The sequence below is a fragment of the Nicotiana sylvestris genome, chromosome 12 (assembly GCF_000393655.2).
Source record: "Nicotiana sylvestris chromosome 12, ASM39365v2, whole genome shotgun sequence".
Taxonomy (NCBI): Eukaryota; Viridiplantae; Streptophyta; class Magnoliopsida; order Solanales; family Solanaceae; genus Nicotiana; species Nicotiana sylvestris.
In genome coordinates, this window is record NC_091068.1 from 84,544,479 (window position 1) to 84,561,420 (window position 16,942).

The 16,942-nt window shown below is 39.4% G+C and overlaps 1 protein-coding gene across 1 annotated transcript; it reads left to right on the plus strand.

Moving 5' to 3' along the window:
* The first annotated feature begins 15,573 nt into the window (after positions 1-15,573).
* Positions 15,574-16,625, plus strand: LOC138883302 (uncharacterized). Its single transcript, XM_070163983.1, has 3 exons — positions 15,574-15,752; positions 15,993-16,272; positions 16,389-16,625. The coding sequence occupies exons 1-3, from the start codon at positions 15,574-15,576 to the stop codon at positions 16,623-16,625; spliced, it is 696 nt and encodes a 231-aa protein (XP_070020084.1).
* Positions 16,626-16,942: the final 317 nt, after the last annotated feature.

Below are 16,942 nucleotides of genomic sequence, written 5' to 3' on the forward strand. Positions count from 1 at the left end.
CGCGATGTAAAGTGCGTACTCGGTCAGAGATGATGGATACCAGCACGCCATGGAGTTTGACAATCTCACGAATATAAACCTGAGCCAACTGCTCTGAAGAATAAGTAGTCACCACTGGAATGAAATGGGCCGACTTGGTCAACCTATCCATAATTACCCATTTTGCATCGAACTTCCTTTGAGTCCGTGGGAGCCCAACAACAAAATCCATAGTAACCCGTTTGCATTTTCACTCTGGAATCTCTAGCCTCTGAAGCAACCCACTTGGCCGCTGATGCTCATACTTCACCTGCTGATAATTTAGGCACCAAGCTATATACTCCACTATGTCCTTCTTCATTCTCCTCCACCAATAGTGCTTCCTCCATTCCTAATACATCTTAACGGCACCCGGATGAATGGAGTATCGCAAACTATGAGCCTCCTTAAGAATCAGCTCACGCAAATTATCTACATTGGGCACACATAACCTGTCCTGCATCAGTAACACACCGTCATCCCTAATAGTGACCTCTTGGTATCGCCGTGCTGAACTGTGTCCTTGAGGATAAGCAGATGGGGGTCATCCTACTAATGCTCTCTGATATGATCATATAGGGAAGACCGAGTAACCACACGAGCCAAAACTTGACTCGGATACGAAACATCCAATCTAACAAACTGGTTGGTCAAGGCCTGAACACCCGATGCCAATGGCCTCTCCGCTGCTAGTAAATATACTAAACTGCCTAAGCTCTCTACCTTTCGACCCAACATCGGCCACCACATTAACCTTCCTGGGATAATATAGAATGGTGATATCATAGTCTTAACCAACTCTAACCATCTCCACTGACACAATTTAAGATCTTTCTATTTGAACAGACCTGCAAACTCCGGTGGTCGGTATACACCTCACAAGGGACACCGTACAAATAGTTCCACCAAATCTTCAAGGCATGAACAATAGCTGCTAACTCAAGGTCGTGGACAAGATAGTTCTTCTCATACACCTTCAGTTGTCTAGATGCGTAGGCAATCACCCTACCGTCCTGCATCAACACTGCATCGAGGCCAACACGTGACGCATCACAGTATAAGACCTCGAACCCGTAGGCAATACCAACACTGGGGCTATAGCCAAAGTAGTGCTGAACTTTTGAAAGCTCTTCTCACACTCCTCAGTCCACCTGAACGGAGCACCCTTCTGGGTCAACCTTCTCATAGGTGCAACAATAGATGAGAAACCCTCTAAGAATCAGCGATAATACCCTGCCAAACCAAGGAAACTCCAAATCTCAGTAGCTGAAGACGGTCTAGGCCAACTCTCTTGATCCTCTCACTCGAAACTACATGACCCAAAAACACCGCCGAATCAAGCCAAAATTCACACTTTGAAAATTTTGCAAACAACTTTTTTTCTCTCAAGGTCTGAAGCATGGTCCTCAGGTGCTGCTCATGATCCTCCACACCAAGATGTCATTAATAAACACAATGACAAATGAGTCAAGATAAGGCTGGAATACACTATTTATCAAGTGCATGAATGGTGCTAGGGCATTGGTTAGCACAAATGACATCATAAGGAACTCATAATGACCATATCGAGTCCTGAAGGCAGTTTCAGAATATCCGGCTCCTGAACCTTCAACTGATGATAGCCTGACCGCAAGTCAATCTTTGAGAACACTCTGGCACCCTGTAGCTGATCAAATAGGTCATCAATATATGGTAACAGATACGTGTTCTTTACTGTAACCTTGTTCAACTGTCGATAATCAACACACATGCGCATAGAACTATCCTTCTTCTTTACAAACAAGACCGGAGCACCCCAAGGTGATACACTAGGCTGAATGCAACCCTTATCAAGCAACTTCTACAACTGCTTCGTTAACTTCTTCAACTCTGTTGGGGCCTTACGATATGGTGGAATAGAGATGGACTGAGTGCCCAATAATAAATCAATAACAAATCGATATCCGTGTCAGGCGGCATGCTCTAAAGATCCACCGAAAATATATCTAAAAAATCCCTCACTACCAGAACTGACTCAACGATAGGAGTATCAACACTGACATCCCTCACATAGGCTATATACGCATCACATTCCTTTCCAACCATCCGCTGTGCCTTAAGGAAAGACACCACCCTACTAGGAGCATAATCTAAAGTACCTCTCCACTCCAACCACGAAAAACCTGGCATAGCCAATGTCACCGTCTTGGCATGACTATCAAGAATATCATGATAGGGCGACAATCAGCCCAAAATAACATCAAAATCTACCATACTGAGCAATAATATATTGGCTCTAGTCTTAAAACCACCAAGAACAACTAAACACGATTGATACACACGGTAAAAAACAATGGAATCTCCCACATGCATGGATACATAGACAGAAGAACTCAAAGAATCACGGGATATAACCTAATGTGGAGCAAAGTAAGATGATACATAGGAATAAGTGGAGCCTGGATCAAATAGGACTGATCCATCTCTATGAAAAACCAGAACAATACCAGTAATAACTGAGTCGGATGCAACCGCCTCCGCCCTAGCAGGAAGAGCATAATATCTGGACTAGCCTCCCCCTCTAGGGCGATCTCTACTTACCCGACCTCCACCCCTGGCTGGCTGTGCAGGTGGAGTGGCAACTAGTGTGGAAACCACAACTTGAGAAGCCCGAGGGCCATATGGAATACGTGGGACCTCAGTAGTCTGTGGAGGTGCACCCCTCCTGAGTCTGGGGGCATTCCCTCACTATATGACGAGTGTCACCATACTCAAAATAAGCTCTCGGAGGACGTGGGTGCTAGAACTAGATCGAGCCTGGTTGACTAGACGACCACTGAAAGCACCCTATACAGGAGGTGCACTAGATAGTGGCGGTGCATAATGGACAACCCGGGGCCTGGGAGTAGCTAGAATGCCGTTGGAAGCTAGAAGTGCTGAATGAACATGGCGGCTTACATATCCCCTACCATGTCGGGTTGTAACTAGACACCGGCCCACTATATGTGCCAGAATCTCGAGGCCTCTTGGCCTCCCTCTCCTCTCTCTCCTAGGCCTACATACCCTTCAATCTCCTAGCGATCTCCACTACCTGTTGGTATGGGATGTCCATCTCCAACTCTGTAGCCAAGCTGAATCTAATACCAGGGTTGAGCCCCTTGATAAATCGATGAACTCATTCTCTGACAATAGCAACCAAGGCTATGCATGCCTGGACAAATCACTGAACCGAACTGCATATCTTGATACAATGATAGCACCATGGCGCAACTGCTCAAAATCTGCGTGCCATGCAACCCTAAGACTCTAGGGAACAAACTCCCTCATAAACATATCTGAGAATTAATTGCAGATGAGCGAAGCTGCCTCGGTCGGGCTACCCAACTCATACGCTCGCCACCATTGGTAAGCTGCTCCCTTAAGCTGGAACGTAGTGAAAGTAACCCCACTCAACTCCACAATACCTATAGTATGGAGGACACGGTGGCACTCCTCAAGAAAACCTTGGGCATCCTCTGAAGCCAACCCACTGAAAGTAGGAGGGTGGAACTTCTTGTACCTCCTGAGCCTGAGCTGCTCCCCCTCAAAAACTGCTTCCCTAACCTCGAGCTGAACTGGGACAATTGGCTGCACTGATATGACCTCTGGGGCCTGGTTAACCTAGACCCGCTGTTTTGGGGTATGGGCTACAGGAGTCTGTGCTGCTCCCCCAGCCTGAGATGTGACAGAAGCAAGTGGAATCAACCCAGTCTGAGCTAAAGTGTCAAACATGCTCAAAAAGAGAGCGAGAGTCTCCTGAAGTGCAGGGGTAGTAATAGACGTCTCAGGTGTCTGCCCTCCAACTAGAGCTACTGGTGGCTCCTTTATAATAGCTCGAGTAAGTGCTTTGGCTACACCACGTGCCCATTCTCGACCTCTACCCCAGCTCGACCTCTCGCGACTCTAGCAGGGGGAGCGAGTGTCTGATCATCAGATCCAACTATGAGTGTCCTCACCATCTGTGAGAGAATAGAAAGACAGATATTTAGAATTTTGAAGTCAACAAATTCGCACGATAAGGAATCAAAGAAGTGAAACTTTTTCTAACAGTTTCATAGCCTCTCGAAGATAAGTACAAACGTCTTCATACCAATCTGCGAGACTCTAATAAACTTGCTTGTGACTCATAACACCTATGAGCCTAGGGCTCTGATACCAACTTTTCACGACCCCAATTTTCCTCCGTAGGATGTCGTTATAGCACCTAGTCTCTAAGACTAGGTAAGCATAACATTCATTCTGAAATAACTGAAACAAAATAAAATCTCAATACTCAATAACAATATAATATGAAATCTGCAACTCATCATATACAACTCCCCAAGACCCGACAAAAACAAGTCACAAGCTCTAAATAGAAGTACTGTATAATCCTATACATTAATATCTATAAAAGGATAAGGAAAAATAGACTGGTCAAAGTAGAGGGAGGCTCCGAGGCCTGCGGACACCGGCAGGTATACCTTGAAGTCTGCGTAGCTGAACTCTCGCTAATGCCTGGGCTGGTAGGAGGTACTTGTGTCTACACAAAAAGATGTGCAAAAGCGTAATATGAGTACACCACAATGGTAACCAGTAAGTGTCGAGCCTAACCTCGGTAAAGTAGTGACGATGTCAGGTCAAGGCTGTACTGGAATAAATAAAAGGATAGAACAAGTGTAAGGTAGTGTAATAATAATAGTAATGAAATTAAAACAATAAATAGCATATCAAGGTTGGCTACACGGAACTAAAGCAATTAGTTTAACACGGAGAAAACAAATAATAATATGCTAAGGAAACAACAACCAAAGACAAATGCAACAATAAAAAAATACCAACAAGAGTCACTGCCGAGGTACCGCCTCTTAGTCTCAAATCAGAAGAATAATTCACAATCTTTCCTTATATCACTGCAGGAGCCTTGAATTTAGCTTTGAAAATTATTTTCCCGTAATAGCATCTTGCGTATTCTCCTACCTTATCATACCGCATAGCTTTTAGTAGTTCCCATACTAGCTACATGTATCAAGCCCACCTTATCTCACCGCATGCATTTCAACCCCAACACCTTATACCACCACATGCATATCAATATCACAACGTATTATAAATCGCACCTCAAGCACTCAATATCACAACTTGCAAAAGAAACCAACAACAACAATATTTTTACAATAAAGAGCTTATGACTCAACCACAATGTACACAAGAGTCTCAACAATAATAACCGGAAGTGAATAACTCAAAAGTAGTATTTCACAACTTAACACTTTCCCTCAATGTGAATCATAACCTTTACAACTCAATACCAATTTCAGTAACAAGATACCAAGAACAACAACTTCAAGTAAGAATCCAATGGTTAAATATTAAATATGCAATCAAGGAAAACAAGAACTTCAACTAAACATGTAGTGCAATTAACAAATAATAGCTAAGACAAATAGACCATATGAAATAGACTAATGATGATGAAGATAAACATGTTAAGGTAACTCAATTAAGGCATGATAGGAATTTACATAGTGAAAGCTGGTAATTTTTCATATTTAGCCCGTGTTCACACTTGTCACCTAGCGTACATGGCTTCCACGCATAATAGTTATCACAAAACAATACCAATCCTAAGGGGTATTTTTCCCACACAAAGTTAGGCAAGACACTTACCTCAAAACACGCTAACTCAATCCACTAGTAGGCCTTTCCCCCGATTTTCTAACTCCGAACAGCTCAAATCTAGTCAAAACAACTTCATACCATAAATATAAACTATAGGAAACCAATTCGAATAATAAATTTACGATCTTTGCAAAGAAATAAAAAGTCAACTCAAAAATTAACCCCAGGCCCGCATCTCGGAACCTGAATAAAGTTATAAAATTCGATCACTCATTCGATAATGAGTCCAACCATACAAGAATTACTCAAATTGGACCTAAAATCGCCTTTTAAAACTCAAAAATGTAGTGTAGGAAATTTTTACCATTTCCCCCAAATTCTCAACTCAAATCCCTAATTAAATGATAAAAATAGCAATAGATTCATGAAATATAAACCAATCCGTGTTAGAATCACTTACCCCAATAATTTTCTTAAAAATCCCTCGAAAAATTGCCTCACCACGCTCTCTAAGTTCAAAATATGAAAAAAATGAGGCGAACTCTCGTTTTTGAAATTATAATCTACTGGCCAGTGATTTCTCCTTTGCGAATGCGGAAAGTGCCTCGCGTTTGCGAAGAACAAATTAAGTTGCTGCCAAAATTCCTCTTCCGCGAATACGAGAACCCAGTCACGAACGCGATGGCCAAATGACACCAAGTTTCGCGAATGCAAAGCCTTATTCGTGAACGCGTAGACCAAACGCGTGAGGTCCTTAGCCTGCCTCTCTTCTTCGCGAACGCGGCTCCCTGCCCGCGATCGCAGTGCACAAACCCATTGGCCCTTCACGAATTCTTCACTAACACGAAGGTAAATTTCCAGCAACCCCTGAAGACTCTACGCGAACTCGGGAAAACCTTCGTGAACGCATAGAAAGAAACCGGACCTGTAGAAAATCAATAGCTTCAGCAATCCTTAAGGTTCTGAAATGCGCCGAACATGGTCCGAATTACACCCGAGGCCCTCGGGGCCTCAACCAAGCATACCAACAAGTTCTAAAACATCATAAAACATGCTCAAAGCATCAAATTACATCAAACAAAACTAGAATCATGAATCACGTATCGATTCAAGTATATGGAACTTCTAAACTTTTGAATTCCAAAATTAATGTCAATTCATACCAAAACAACTCCGATTGACTTTAAATTTTGTACACAAGTCATAAGTATCATGACGGACCTATTCCAACTTTCAGAATCGAAATCCGACCCTAATATCAATAAAGTCAATTCCCGGTCAATCTTTCCAACCTTCCAAACTTTCAACTTTTTAACTTCCGCCAATTCACACTGAAACGACCTACGGACCTCCAAACCAATATCTGGACATGCTCGTAAGTTTAAAATCACCATACAGAGCTATCGAAATTGTCAAAACTCTATTCCGGGGTCGTCTACACAGAAGTCAACCTACGATCAAGTCTATCAACTCAAGACTCCAACTTAGGGACTATGTGTCCCATTTAACTCCGAAACTCACCTGGAATCAAATCCAAACACCCCCGGCAAGTCACATAATCATGATACAATCTAGAGAAGGCAATAAATAGTGGATCGGGGCTAAAACACTCAAAATGTCTGGCTAGGTAACTTTCATGTCTTCAAATTCTTGATCTGTTAAAAGGAAAAGTACTGTATGTTACTGCATTACATCAAAAATTAGGAAAAATATTAAAAACGTACTGCATCATTTGCTCGTGGAAGCCTTGACATTGCATGAAACTTTAGTCACGCAAAAACACACAGAACTGCAGAGTATTGTGCAAAAATGCATAATGATGTCTAGAAATGTGGAATGTTGTGCGGAGATGAAGAGCGCTTTGCAGAAATGCAGAAAAATGTGCATAAATGAAGAAATTTGTCCAAAAATGCAATAACACTATAGAAATGACAAATGCTATCTAGAAATATATAATGTTGTCTAGAAAGACAGAACGCTGCCTAGAAATACAGTTAGAGGTATTCAAACTGAATCGAAAATAGCACCAAACCAAAAAGTAAACCAAACCGAGAAATTTTCATAAAGCACTATCTTTTAGTGGTAATTAGCTATCTATAGATACCATTTGCTACATTATGGATTGTAGATATGTTTTCTGTTGTTATAAGATGTATTAGATGTATTTAAGCTACTATATTCATGAATACAATAGCAAAAATAGGCGTGAATCAAGAAAATTCAGCTAATCAGTTGTTGTATTCGAGTATATTTGGCTGTATTCATGGCGTGAAATATGGGATTACAGCTGGACAAATTATTGTATTCCACTGTATTCGACTATATTCAAGGCGTGAAGTAGGGGATTACACTGATTTTAAACGGAAAGTGTATCAATTAATGTAATAGACTCCTAATATAACTCAACAAACTCAATTATAACACACAAAATTTGTATTTCCAGTTATAAAAAAGATTCTCAACCGAAAAATACCCCCAAAACATAGCAATCTTCAGAGAAATCATATAATACATCTGAATACATAAATTATATTAACTAAAAAAATATATGAATACACTCATGGTATATAGCGAGATAATGAATACAATGAAATACATAAAATATAGCGGGATACATTGAAATACAATGAAAAAAAGACAGTGAATACAATGAAATATATGGAATGTAGCGAGATACATTGAATTACAATGAAAAAAAAGACAATGAATACATGAAAATACAACGTGATATGTTGAAAATACATTGAAATATATCAGCAGAAAATCAAGTTGCTCAGCCCCAAACTCCGTCGTCTTTGTTCAAGAACAAACCCTAATTTTCGGCGAATCCGTCATCGAGCAATGGTGGCAGAATAAGGACTTTGTTAAAGCTTGAATCTTGTATTGAAGATGACGGAAGTTGAGAACCTCGAGTTTATCTAATATTAGGGCTCTTCTTTCTCCAGAAAAAGAACCTCGAGAAGATGGCGTCGTCGAGCAATGGTGGCAGAATAAGTACTCTTCTTTCTCTAATCTATACCCTATCAGACAAGATTTGACTCAAAAAGAGAATAAAGATTTAACCAAAAGTGAGATTTAAAAGTTGCAAAAATGTTCTCATTTCACGCGTCCAAATAGCGAAAGAAGTTTCAGAATATGTACCTCTGAGCATGAATAAATCCAAAAAAGTGTTCTTTTTGGATTTATTTTCGACGTTGAGAAAAATAATTTTTCCCTGAACACCGAAAGAATCATGAATGCAAAAATTAAATATAGAAGAGAATGACATGTATCAAAGTAGAGAGAGAAAGAAAATATTGTAATTGAATAGCGTATTTAGTGGCTTAGGGGTAGGAGGTAACCAAAATTAGATATTTTGCTATAAACATTAAAAGGTATCTATATAATATAATTTTTTTAAATGATATTTATTTAAAATAAATAAGGTGTTAACCTTTGCTATAGGACTCTTCTACGATAGAAGAGTAGAATCTGAATCCCAGTTAATCTCTAATTACTAACCCATTAAATATCAGTGTTGTTCTCTTTTATAGGTAATGCACATAAGCAGAAGTTAAACTTAAATTGAGAGCAAAAGAGCAAGGCAATTATGCAAGCAATTTATGTGTGATTCAAGCGTGCAATCCTGAAGCTACTTGAACAAGATAGAAGAACCAGTTCCAAGTGTCTATCTTTTATTCTAGTTCAATTGTAGTAGGTGATTTTACATTGTACCTTTCAGCTTTTATAGAAGCAATTGTATTAGGTACCTAGAATGTTCAAGTTAGAGTTAACTTGAAGTTGTCGCAACAGCTGAGGCTGTGTGCCACAATGGGATTAGTGTTAATCCTAGGTTTACAAAAGTGTTTTTGTAAATGCAGTTTTTGGCTCAGTGATTTTAGTGGAAGTTTGGGAAAATCCTACTGAGTAGTAGGTCGTGTTTTTTTTACCTTTTGAGCCAGGTGTTTTCCACGTAAAAATCTCTGTGTTCTTTATTTTCTTTACTTATTATTCCGCAAACAGTAGGAGTTGGAACACATAGAAGAACCAGGTCCTTTTATAATCAAGTTAAGCGAAAATTGGGTACCACACAAGTCACCCCCCCTCTTGTGTGGTGTTGACGTATAAAACATTAATTTGTATCAGAGCGGGTTATCCTTGAAGAGGTTAACACTTTAGGAAAAGATCAAGATGAGTGCACTACCTGGAAACTGGGAAGGGCAATCCACTGCTAGGCCGCCACTCTTTAATGGTCAGTACTATTCTTGGTGGAAGAACAGGATGAGAGATCACATAATATGAGAAGACTATGAACTCTGGGACATAGTCACTGATGGTCCCCTGACTACTACAAAGAAGAATGTTGAAGGAGTGGACGTGCCAAAGATAAGAGCTGACTGTATTGCTGAAGACTTGAAGAAATGTGAAAAGAATACCAAGGCCAAGAAATGGCTTTTGTGTGGACTGACTCCAGACGAGTACAATAGGATTCAAATCTGTACCACTACTAAGGAGATATGGGACACTTTACAAGTGGCTCATGAAGGAACTCCTCAAGTAAAGAGATCAAGAGGAACACTACTATATTCTCAATATGAGAATTTCACTATGAAGGAAGGAGAAAATATCCAGGAGATGTACACAAGGTTAACAACACTAACAAATGAACTTAAATCTCTTGGGAGAATTATCCTTAAAGAAGACAAGGTTGAGAAAATCTTGACAAGGGTCCTACCAGTAACTTGGGAAAGCAAAATCACTGCTATTCAGGAATCAAAGAACATTGCTACTCTCAAGTTGGATGAACTGATTGGAAATATCATTTCCTATGAACTGAGAAGGTAAACCATGAAAATGGATATACCCAAGAAAGAAAGGAGTCTGGCTATCAGAATAGCTGAAGGTATAGATCTGGAGGACGATGAAATAGCCATGATCACAAGGGATTTCAAAAAGTACCTAATGAGAGGAAAGGTTTCTTTAAGAGGTACAACCTTCAAAAACCAAGGGCTCCTGAGAAACAGACCAACGAGGGTTGATACAAATGTGGTAAGACTGATCACATGATCAAGAACTGTCCTTAGTGGGAAATTGAATGGAAGAAGGAAAGTGCTGAACGAAGGAACAGGTTCAACCCAAAAGGAACAAAGGATCAACAAAGGCTATGGTTGCTGCTTGGGGAGAAACATCAGATGAGGATTCAGAAGATGAAGCTGGAGATGAACAAGCACTTATGGCCATCGGAGAATCAAATGATGAACAAGAGGTAAGTGTGATTCATCTCAAAGATAGGATTAAATTTCTGTCTAAAGAAAGGTTATCTGAACTATTGTTAAACTTCATAGATAAGTCTGAGGTAATTAATAATGAGAGGGAATAACTGTCTAGGGAGTGTGCGATCATAAAAACCAAGTGCAAAAATCTAGAATCTAGGGCTAATGAGATAAATAGTAAAAATGTTGAGTTGAAGAACCAGATTCTTGAACTTGACACCAGTGTCTTAGAACTTAGGTCTGAAAATTTAAAACTGAAATTAGAAATAGATAAGAAGAAAGCTGATCACACACATCTCACCTTAGAAGAAAACCTAGGAAAAATGAAGGATGAGTTGTACAAAAAGGATGAGCAGATAAGAGTCTTAAAAGAAGAAGGTAAAGCATGAACTAGACAGAACTTGAAAATGGAATAAGGCTTCTGATGTACTATTTTGGCTACAAGAACATCATAGTAGCAACAAGAGAGGACTTGGCTATGAGATCCAAGCACCTAAGTGGGACCCCAAAAGCAAGTACATCACTCTTCCTGAAAACAAAATCTACACACATTGTAGCAAGACTGGTCATTACAAAAATGAATGTAATGCAAAAGAAAAGGCCATTCAAAAGAACAAAACCTTTGTTCAAGAGAAAAATAGGCTGTCTGAGTGGGCTAAAAGGAATTTAATTTACCCCTTTGCCTATAGAAAGGGACCCAAACTAGTTTGAGTTCCTAAGACTAACCCCTGATTTCTTTTTGCAGGTCCAAGTAAAGGGAAGTAGCCAAATATGGTACATGGATAGTGGTTGCTCAAAACATATGACTAGAAGCAAGAACCAGTTCCTTTCACTTAAGGACTTAAAATGAGGTAATTTCTCCTTTGAAAATGAGAAAAAAACGGATTATTGGGGTTGGAAAGGTAGGTAATCACATTCCATTGAGAATGTCTACTTGATAGATGGCTTGAAATATATCCTAATCAGTGTATCACAACTCTGTGACAAAGGTAACCTTGTAGCATTTACCTTTACCAAATGCTTTGTGATTAATCTTACCACTAACAAGATTGTTTTGCAGGGAAAAAGAGTTAACAATATTTACATTATAGATTTTTCCACTCTTTCAGAAAATGAACTCACTTGCCTAAGTGTGTTGGACAATAATCCTCTCCTGTGGCACAAAAGACTTGGTCATGCAAGTCTGAATCAACTCAACAAATTACTCCAAGGACCTGGTGATAGGGTTACCTAACATCAAGTTCAAGGAAGACAAAGTTTGTGAGGCCTGTGCAAGGGGGAAACAGGTAAGATCATCCTTTAAAAGAAAGAAAATGGTAAGCACAACCAGGACAATGGAACTGGTTCATATGAATCTCTGTGGTCCAATGAGAACTTTGAGTAGAGGTGGTAAGAAATATGTGATGGTACTTGTTGATGATTACTCTAGGTTTACCTGGGTATTTTTTTTAATATCTAAGGATGAAGCATTTGACATGTTTACTGTCTTTGTTAGAAAAACTCATAAATAACTAGGTAATCAACTTGCATCAATCAGGTCTGATCATGGAACTGAATTTGAAAATGCTAAGTTTGCTGAATTTTGTGATGAGCATGGTATAGATCATAATTTTTCTGCTCCTAGGACTCCTCAACAAAATAGAGTAGTTGAAAGAAAGAATAGGACTCTTGAAGATATGGCTAGGACTATGCTTCTTTCTAATAAACTGCCCCATAGCTTCTGGGCAGAGGCTGTAAATACTGCATATTATATCATTAATAGATGCATGACTAGACCTCTTGTAGAGAAGACTCCCTATGAGTTACTCAAAGGGAGAAAGCCAAATATATCCCATCTTAGGGCATTTGGATGCAAGTGCTTTGTGCACTATAATGGAATGGACTCCCTAGGTAAGTTTGATCCCGGAAGTGATGAGGGAGTATTCTTGGGATATTCTTCACATAGCAAAGCTTATAAAGTGTTCAATAAAAGAACTTTGTGTGTGGAAGAAAGTGTACATGTAGTTTTTGATGAAACTGACATTCTTTCTGAGAGACAAGAATATGAAGATGAAGCTATTGGGCTGGTAAAAGACTTGAGTAAAGTCTCAGCTCAAGCTAAAGTTGCATCAAAAGAAGGAACATGTGATGGAATAGGTTTTTCCATCCAGGGCAACCTGACAGGGGGAACTGAACAAAGAGAAACTGAAACCAATCCCCTAAAGGAACCTGTTCATGACCCTGTTCCTCAGCAACATAACATGTGATAAACATCAAGCAGAAATCAGTTGGTTATGAAACCTCACAAGTATCAAAGTTCTCATCCCATTGAGAACATAATCACTAATCCAACCTCTGGAGTTAAAACTAGATCACAATTAAAGAATATGTGTGCTTTTGATGCTTTCCTATCTCTTATTGAACCTAAAAATGTTGTTGAGGCTTTGCAGGATACAGATTGGGTAAATGTAAAGCAAAATAAACTCAATCAGTTTGAGAGAAGTCAAGTTTGGCATCTAGTTACAAGACCCAAGGACAGATCAGTAATTGCCACTAAATGGGTCTTCAGAAACAAGCTTGATAAAGATGGAACAGTTACAAGAAACAAGGCAATACTGGTGGTCCAAGGTTATATCCAAGAGGAGGGTATAAATTATGATGAGACCTTTGCTCGAGTTGCAAAACTGGAGGCAATAAGACTCCTCATAGCCTGTGCAACACACATGGAATTCATTCTTCATCAGATGGATGTCAAAAGTGCCTTCCTGAATGGCTACCAAAAAAAGAAGTGTCTGTTAAACAACCTCCAGGGTTTGAGAGTAAGGAGTATCCAGAACATGTATACAAATTAGACAAGGCTCTTTATGGACTCAAGCAGGCTCCTAGAGCATGGTATGAACGATAGTCCAAATTCCTGCTTGAACATGGCTACAAAAGAGGTAAAATTGACAGTACTCTATTCCTGAGGGAAAAAAGTAAGGATCTTCTTGTGGTACAAATATATGTTGATGACATAATTTTTGGGGCAACCACTGACAAACTAAGTAAGGATTTTGCCAAATTAGTGGGGAGTGAGTTTGAAATGAGTATGATGGGTGAGCTTAACTTTTTCTTAGGTTTACAGATCAAACAAAACCCAAATGGAACCATGATCCATCAGCAGAAGTATGCCAAAGAGTTGATTAAAAAGTTTAAAATGGATGAATTAAAGGAAATAGATACTCCCATTGCAACAACTACTAAATTAGACATAGATGAACCTGGTTCATCTATTGATCAGAAGTTGTATAGGGGCATGATTGGTTCACTTTTGTATCTTACTGCCAGCAGACTTGACATAGTTTTCAGTTTAGGGCTTTGTGCTCGTTTTCGGGCAAATCCAAAGGAATCTCACTTGACTGATGTCAAGAGGATACTGAGATATTTGAAAGGCACTACTGATCTGTATCTTTGGTACCCTAAAGGTAGTCATTTCAATCTAGTAGGGTATGCTGATGCTGACTATGCAGGTTTTCTTGTGGATAGGAAGAGCACCTCAGATATGACTCATTTCCTTGGTTCATATCTTGTGTCATGGGCCACTAAAAAGCAGAATTCAATGGCCTTATCTACTGCTGAGGCTGAATATGTTGCTGCTGCCTCTTGTTGTGCTCAATTGATGTAGATCAAATAGCAGCTGATAGATTTTGGCATTGAAGTTGGTTGCATTCCTATCTTCTGTGATAATACTAGTGCTATAAGTATGACAAAGAACCCTATTCATCATAAAAGGACTAAGCACATAGATGTTAGACATCACTTCTTAAGAGATAACTATGAGAAAGGATTGATCACCATAGAATTCTGTGCTACTGATAAACAAATTGCTGACATCTTTACTAAAGCACTGAGTAGAGGAAACTTTGAAAGGAACATGTTGGAATTATGGATGATTAAGATCACTTAATAAGACCAGCTCAGCATGCACAATGAATTTTTTTTTGAAAAAAATAAAAATAATTTTTTTTGGCTAGGAAATCTGAACTTGTGTAAATATCTAGATTAATTTTTACTCAGCTTCATACTGTAATTAATATACTCCTGTGACATGTGTTAATATGACTCATTGATCTCTTACAAAAAAATTTCTATTGTGGCAAATTGAGGCATGGTCAAGAGAATTCTAAATGAAGAACCTAGTTCATCAGTATTGGTTCATCTGAATGCTAAGGTATGTTTTCTATACTCTGCACAATTAGAAATATAAATATTTAAATCATGAACAGAAGTCCTACAATTGTTCAACTCCTTAGAAAATTCTATCCGTTTGTTTTTGAACCAGTTCCGTCTGCATTATAACTCTAAACCACAAAAATTGCCTAAAATCTAGAGAAGCTTAACCGTTCATTCAAACCTGAAATTTTAGGTTGATTAGACCTCTATATGACTACTGCTAAAAGTTGACGTTATTCATTAAATGAGTATTTCTCTTTAAATACGCATTATTACCTCATGCCATCTTCATAATTCTAAACCATCAAAAACCCTTCTTCACTCTTAACCGCTTTCTTCTCCAAAGTTCTAACTCACCAATTCTCTCAAGAAATTAGCTATAATGACAAACCCATAAGACAATTCTGGAACTCCTACACAACCCACTCCCTCTGATTCATCTACCTCTCCTCCACCTAGCACGACTCCCTAAACCAGGCTAAGAAGAGTAACAATGCTTGCTCGCAAAACGGTGGCATCTGGTGCTCTCTCAAAGATATTGAATGAGCAATTGAATGCAAGTCAAGCTCAAGACTCTAATTCTAACTCTGATTCTGAGTCGTACAAATCTGCTAGTGAGGGGGAAGGACATGGTCTTCTGACTCTGAGAAGGCTAAAAAATCTCCTTCTAAGGTAAGTTCTTCTTTGACTGAGAATTTAGAAAATAGGTTTGTTTTGGTTGGGCCTATTAGAGATGTGGAATTACCTGAGTTAAGAAGGAGTGGAGGTAAAAAGAAATCTAAAAAAGAAAAAGAGATAGGGTGAATGTGGTGACTAGAGGGGAAAAGGGAAAGGAGTGGTTGATCATTCACCCAGTGCTAATTTTTCTATGCCTGCTATTTGTGGGGTTGTACAAGAAAATGTTAAATAAAGTGGCAAGAAGTCAGGGGAAAGTGGTTATGGTGAAACTGCTGAAAGGTTAGCTCATTTAAGTACACAGGGAGATGAACCTAGTTCATCAACTGAAGAGACCTTAGTAGACCTTTTGAAAAAGGTAGGGGCAAGTTACGATCCAAAGAAAAGGAGAACTCCCACACCAAAAGTTCCCAGTGCCCCTAAACCCTCCATGAAAAGAAAGGCTTCCTCCCCAACAACTACTGAAACTTTCTTGCCCAAGGGAAGAGCCAGAAGAAGTAGGGTGAAACAGAGTAGAGTGATCTACAAAATACTCTAGCTGAAAGTAAGAAGAAAATGATTGCTAAAGGAAATGGTAAAGTTGTAGAGTCCTCAGAAGCTGTCGATATTGAGGAGATGGAATACGTCCATTAGGAGAAAGTTACAACAGTGGAGGTTAAGACCCCGAAGCCCAAAAAGCCCAAGTCTTCTTCCAAGAAGTCTTCCTCTATGTCTGAGGCTACTGAACCTTCATTGGCCAAGAAGACAAGGTCTGCAGTGAAAAGTAAACAAGTTAGAGTTTCTAAAGATGAGGAATGGAGTGGTGAAGAAGAAAATGAGACTGATGGTGAACATGACAAGCTTGCCATGTTTGGCAAAAGAAAATTCTGAAGGGAAGATTGCTGAAAGATTTGGTGGAACCAGGGATGGTTCATTTGGTTGACACACTGGCTGCTCCGGGCTGGAAGGACATGATCCTTCAGATGGATAGGAGATTGGCCAAAAATGAAATTATTGAATTCATGGCAAATGCTGAAGTCAAAGATGGCAGAGTTACAAGCAAATTCAAAGGAGTTCAAGTGACATTTGATGTAGAGAAACTGGGAGAGATTCTAGACATCCCTATTAAGGGATATGATGATTACACCAGATAGAGATGGACAAGTCTGGATTCCCTTCCATCTGCCCTTACAATCACTAGGAGATTT

Excerpts from the sequence above, each read along its gene's own strand:
- LOC138883302 (XM_070163983.1), top strand. The coding sequence starts at position 15,574 with ATGCTTGCTCGCAAAACGGTGGCATCTGGTGCTCTCTCAAAGATATTG. Across the intron at positions 15,753-15,992 it reads CTAAAAAATCTCCTTCTAAG|TGGCAAGAAGTCAGGGGAAA; the intron begins GTAAGTTCTTCT and ends TGTTAAATAAAG. Across the intron at positions 16,273-16,388 it reads GTAGGGTGAAACAGAGTAGA|GAGAAAGTTACAACAGTGGA; the intron begins GTGATCTACAAA and ends TACGTCCATTAG.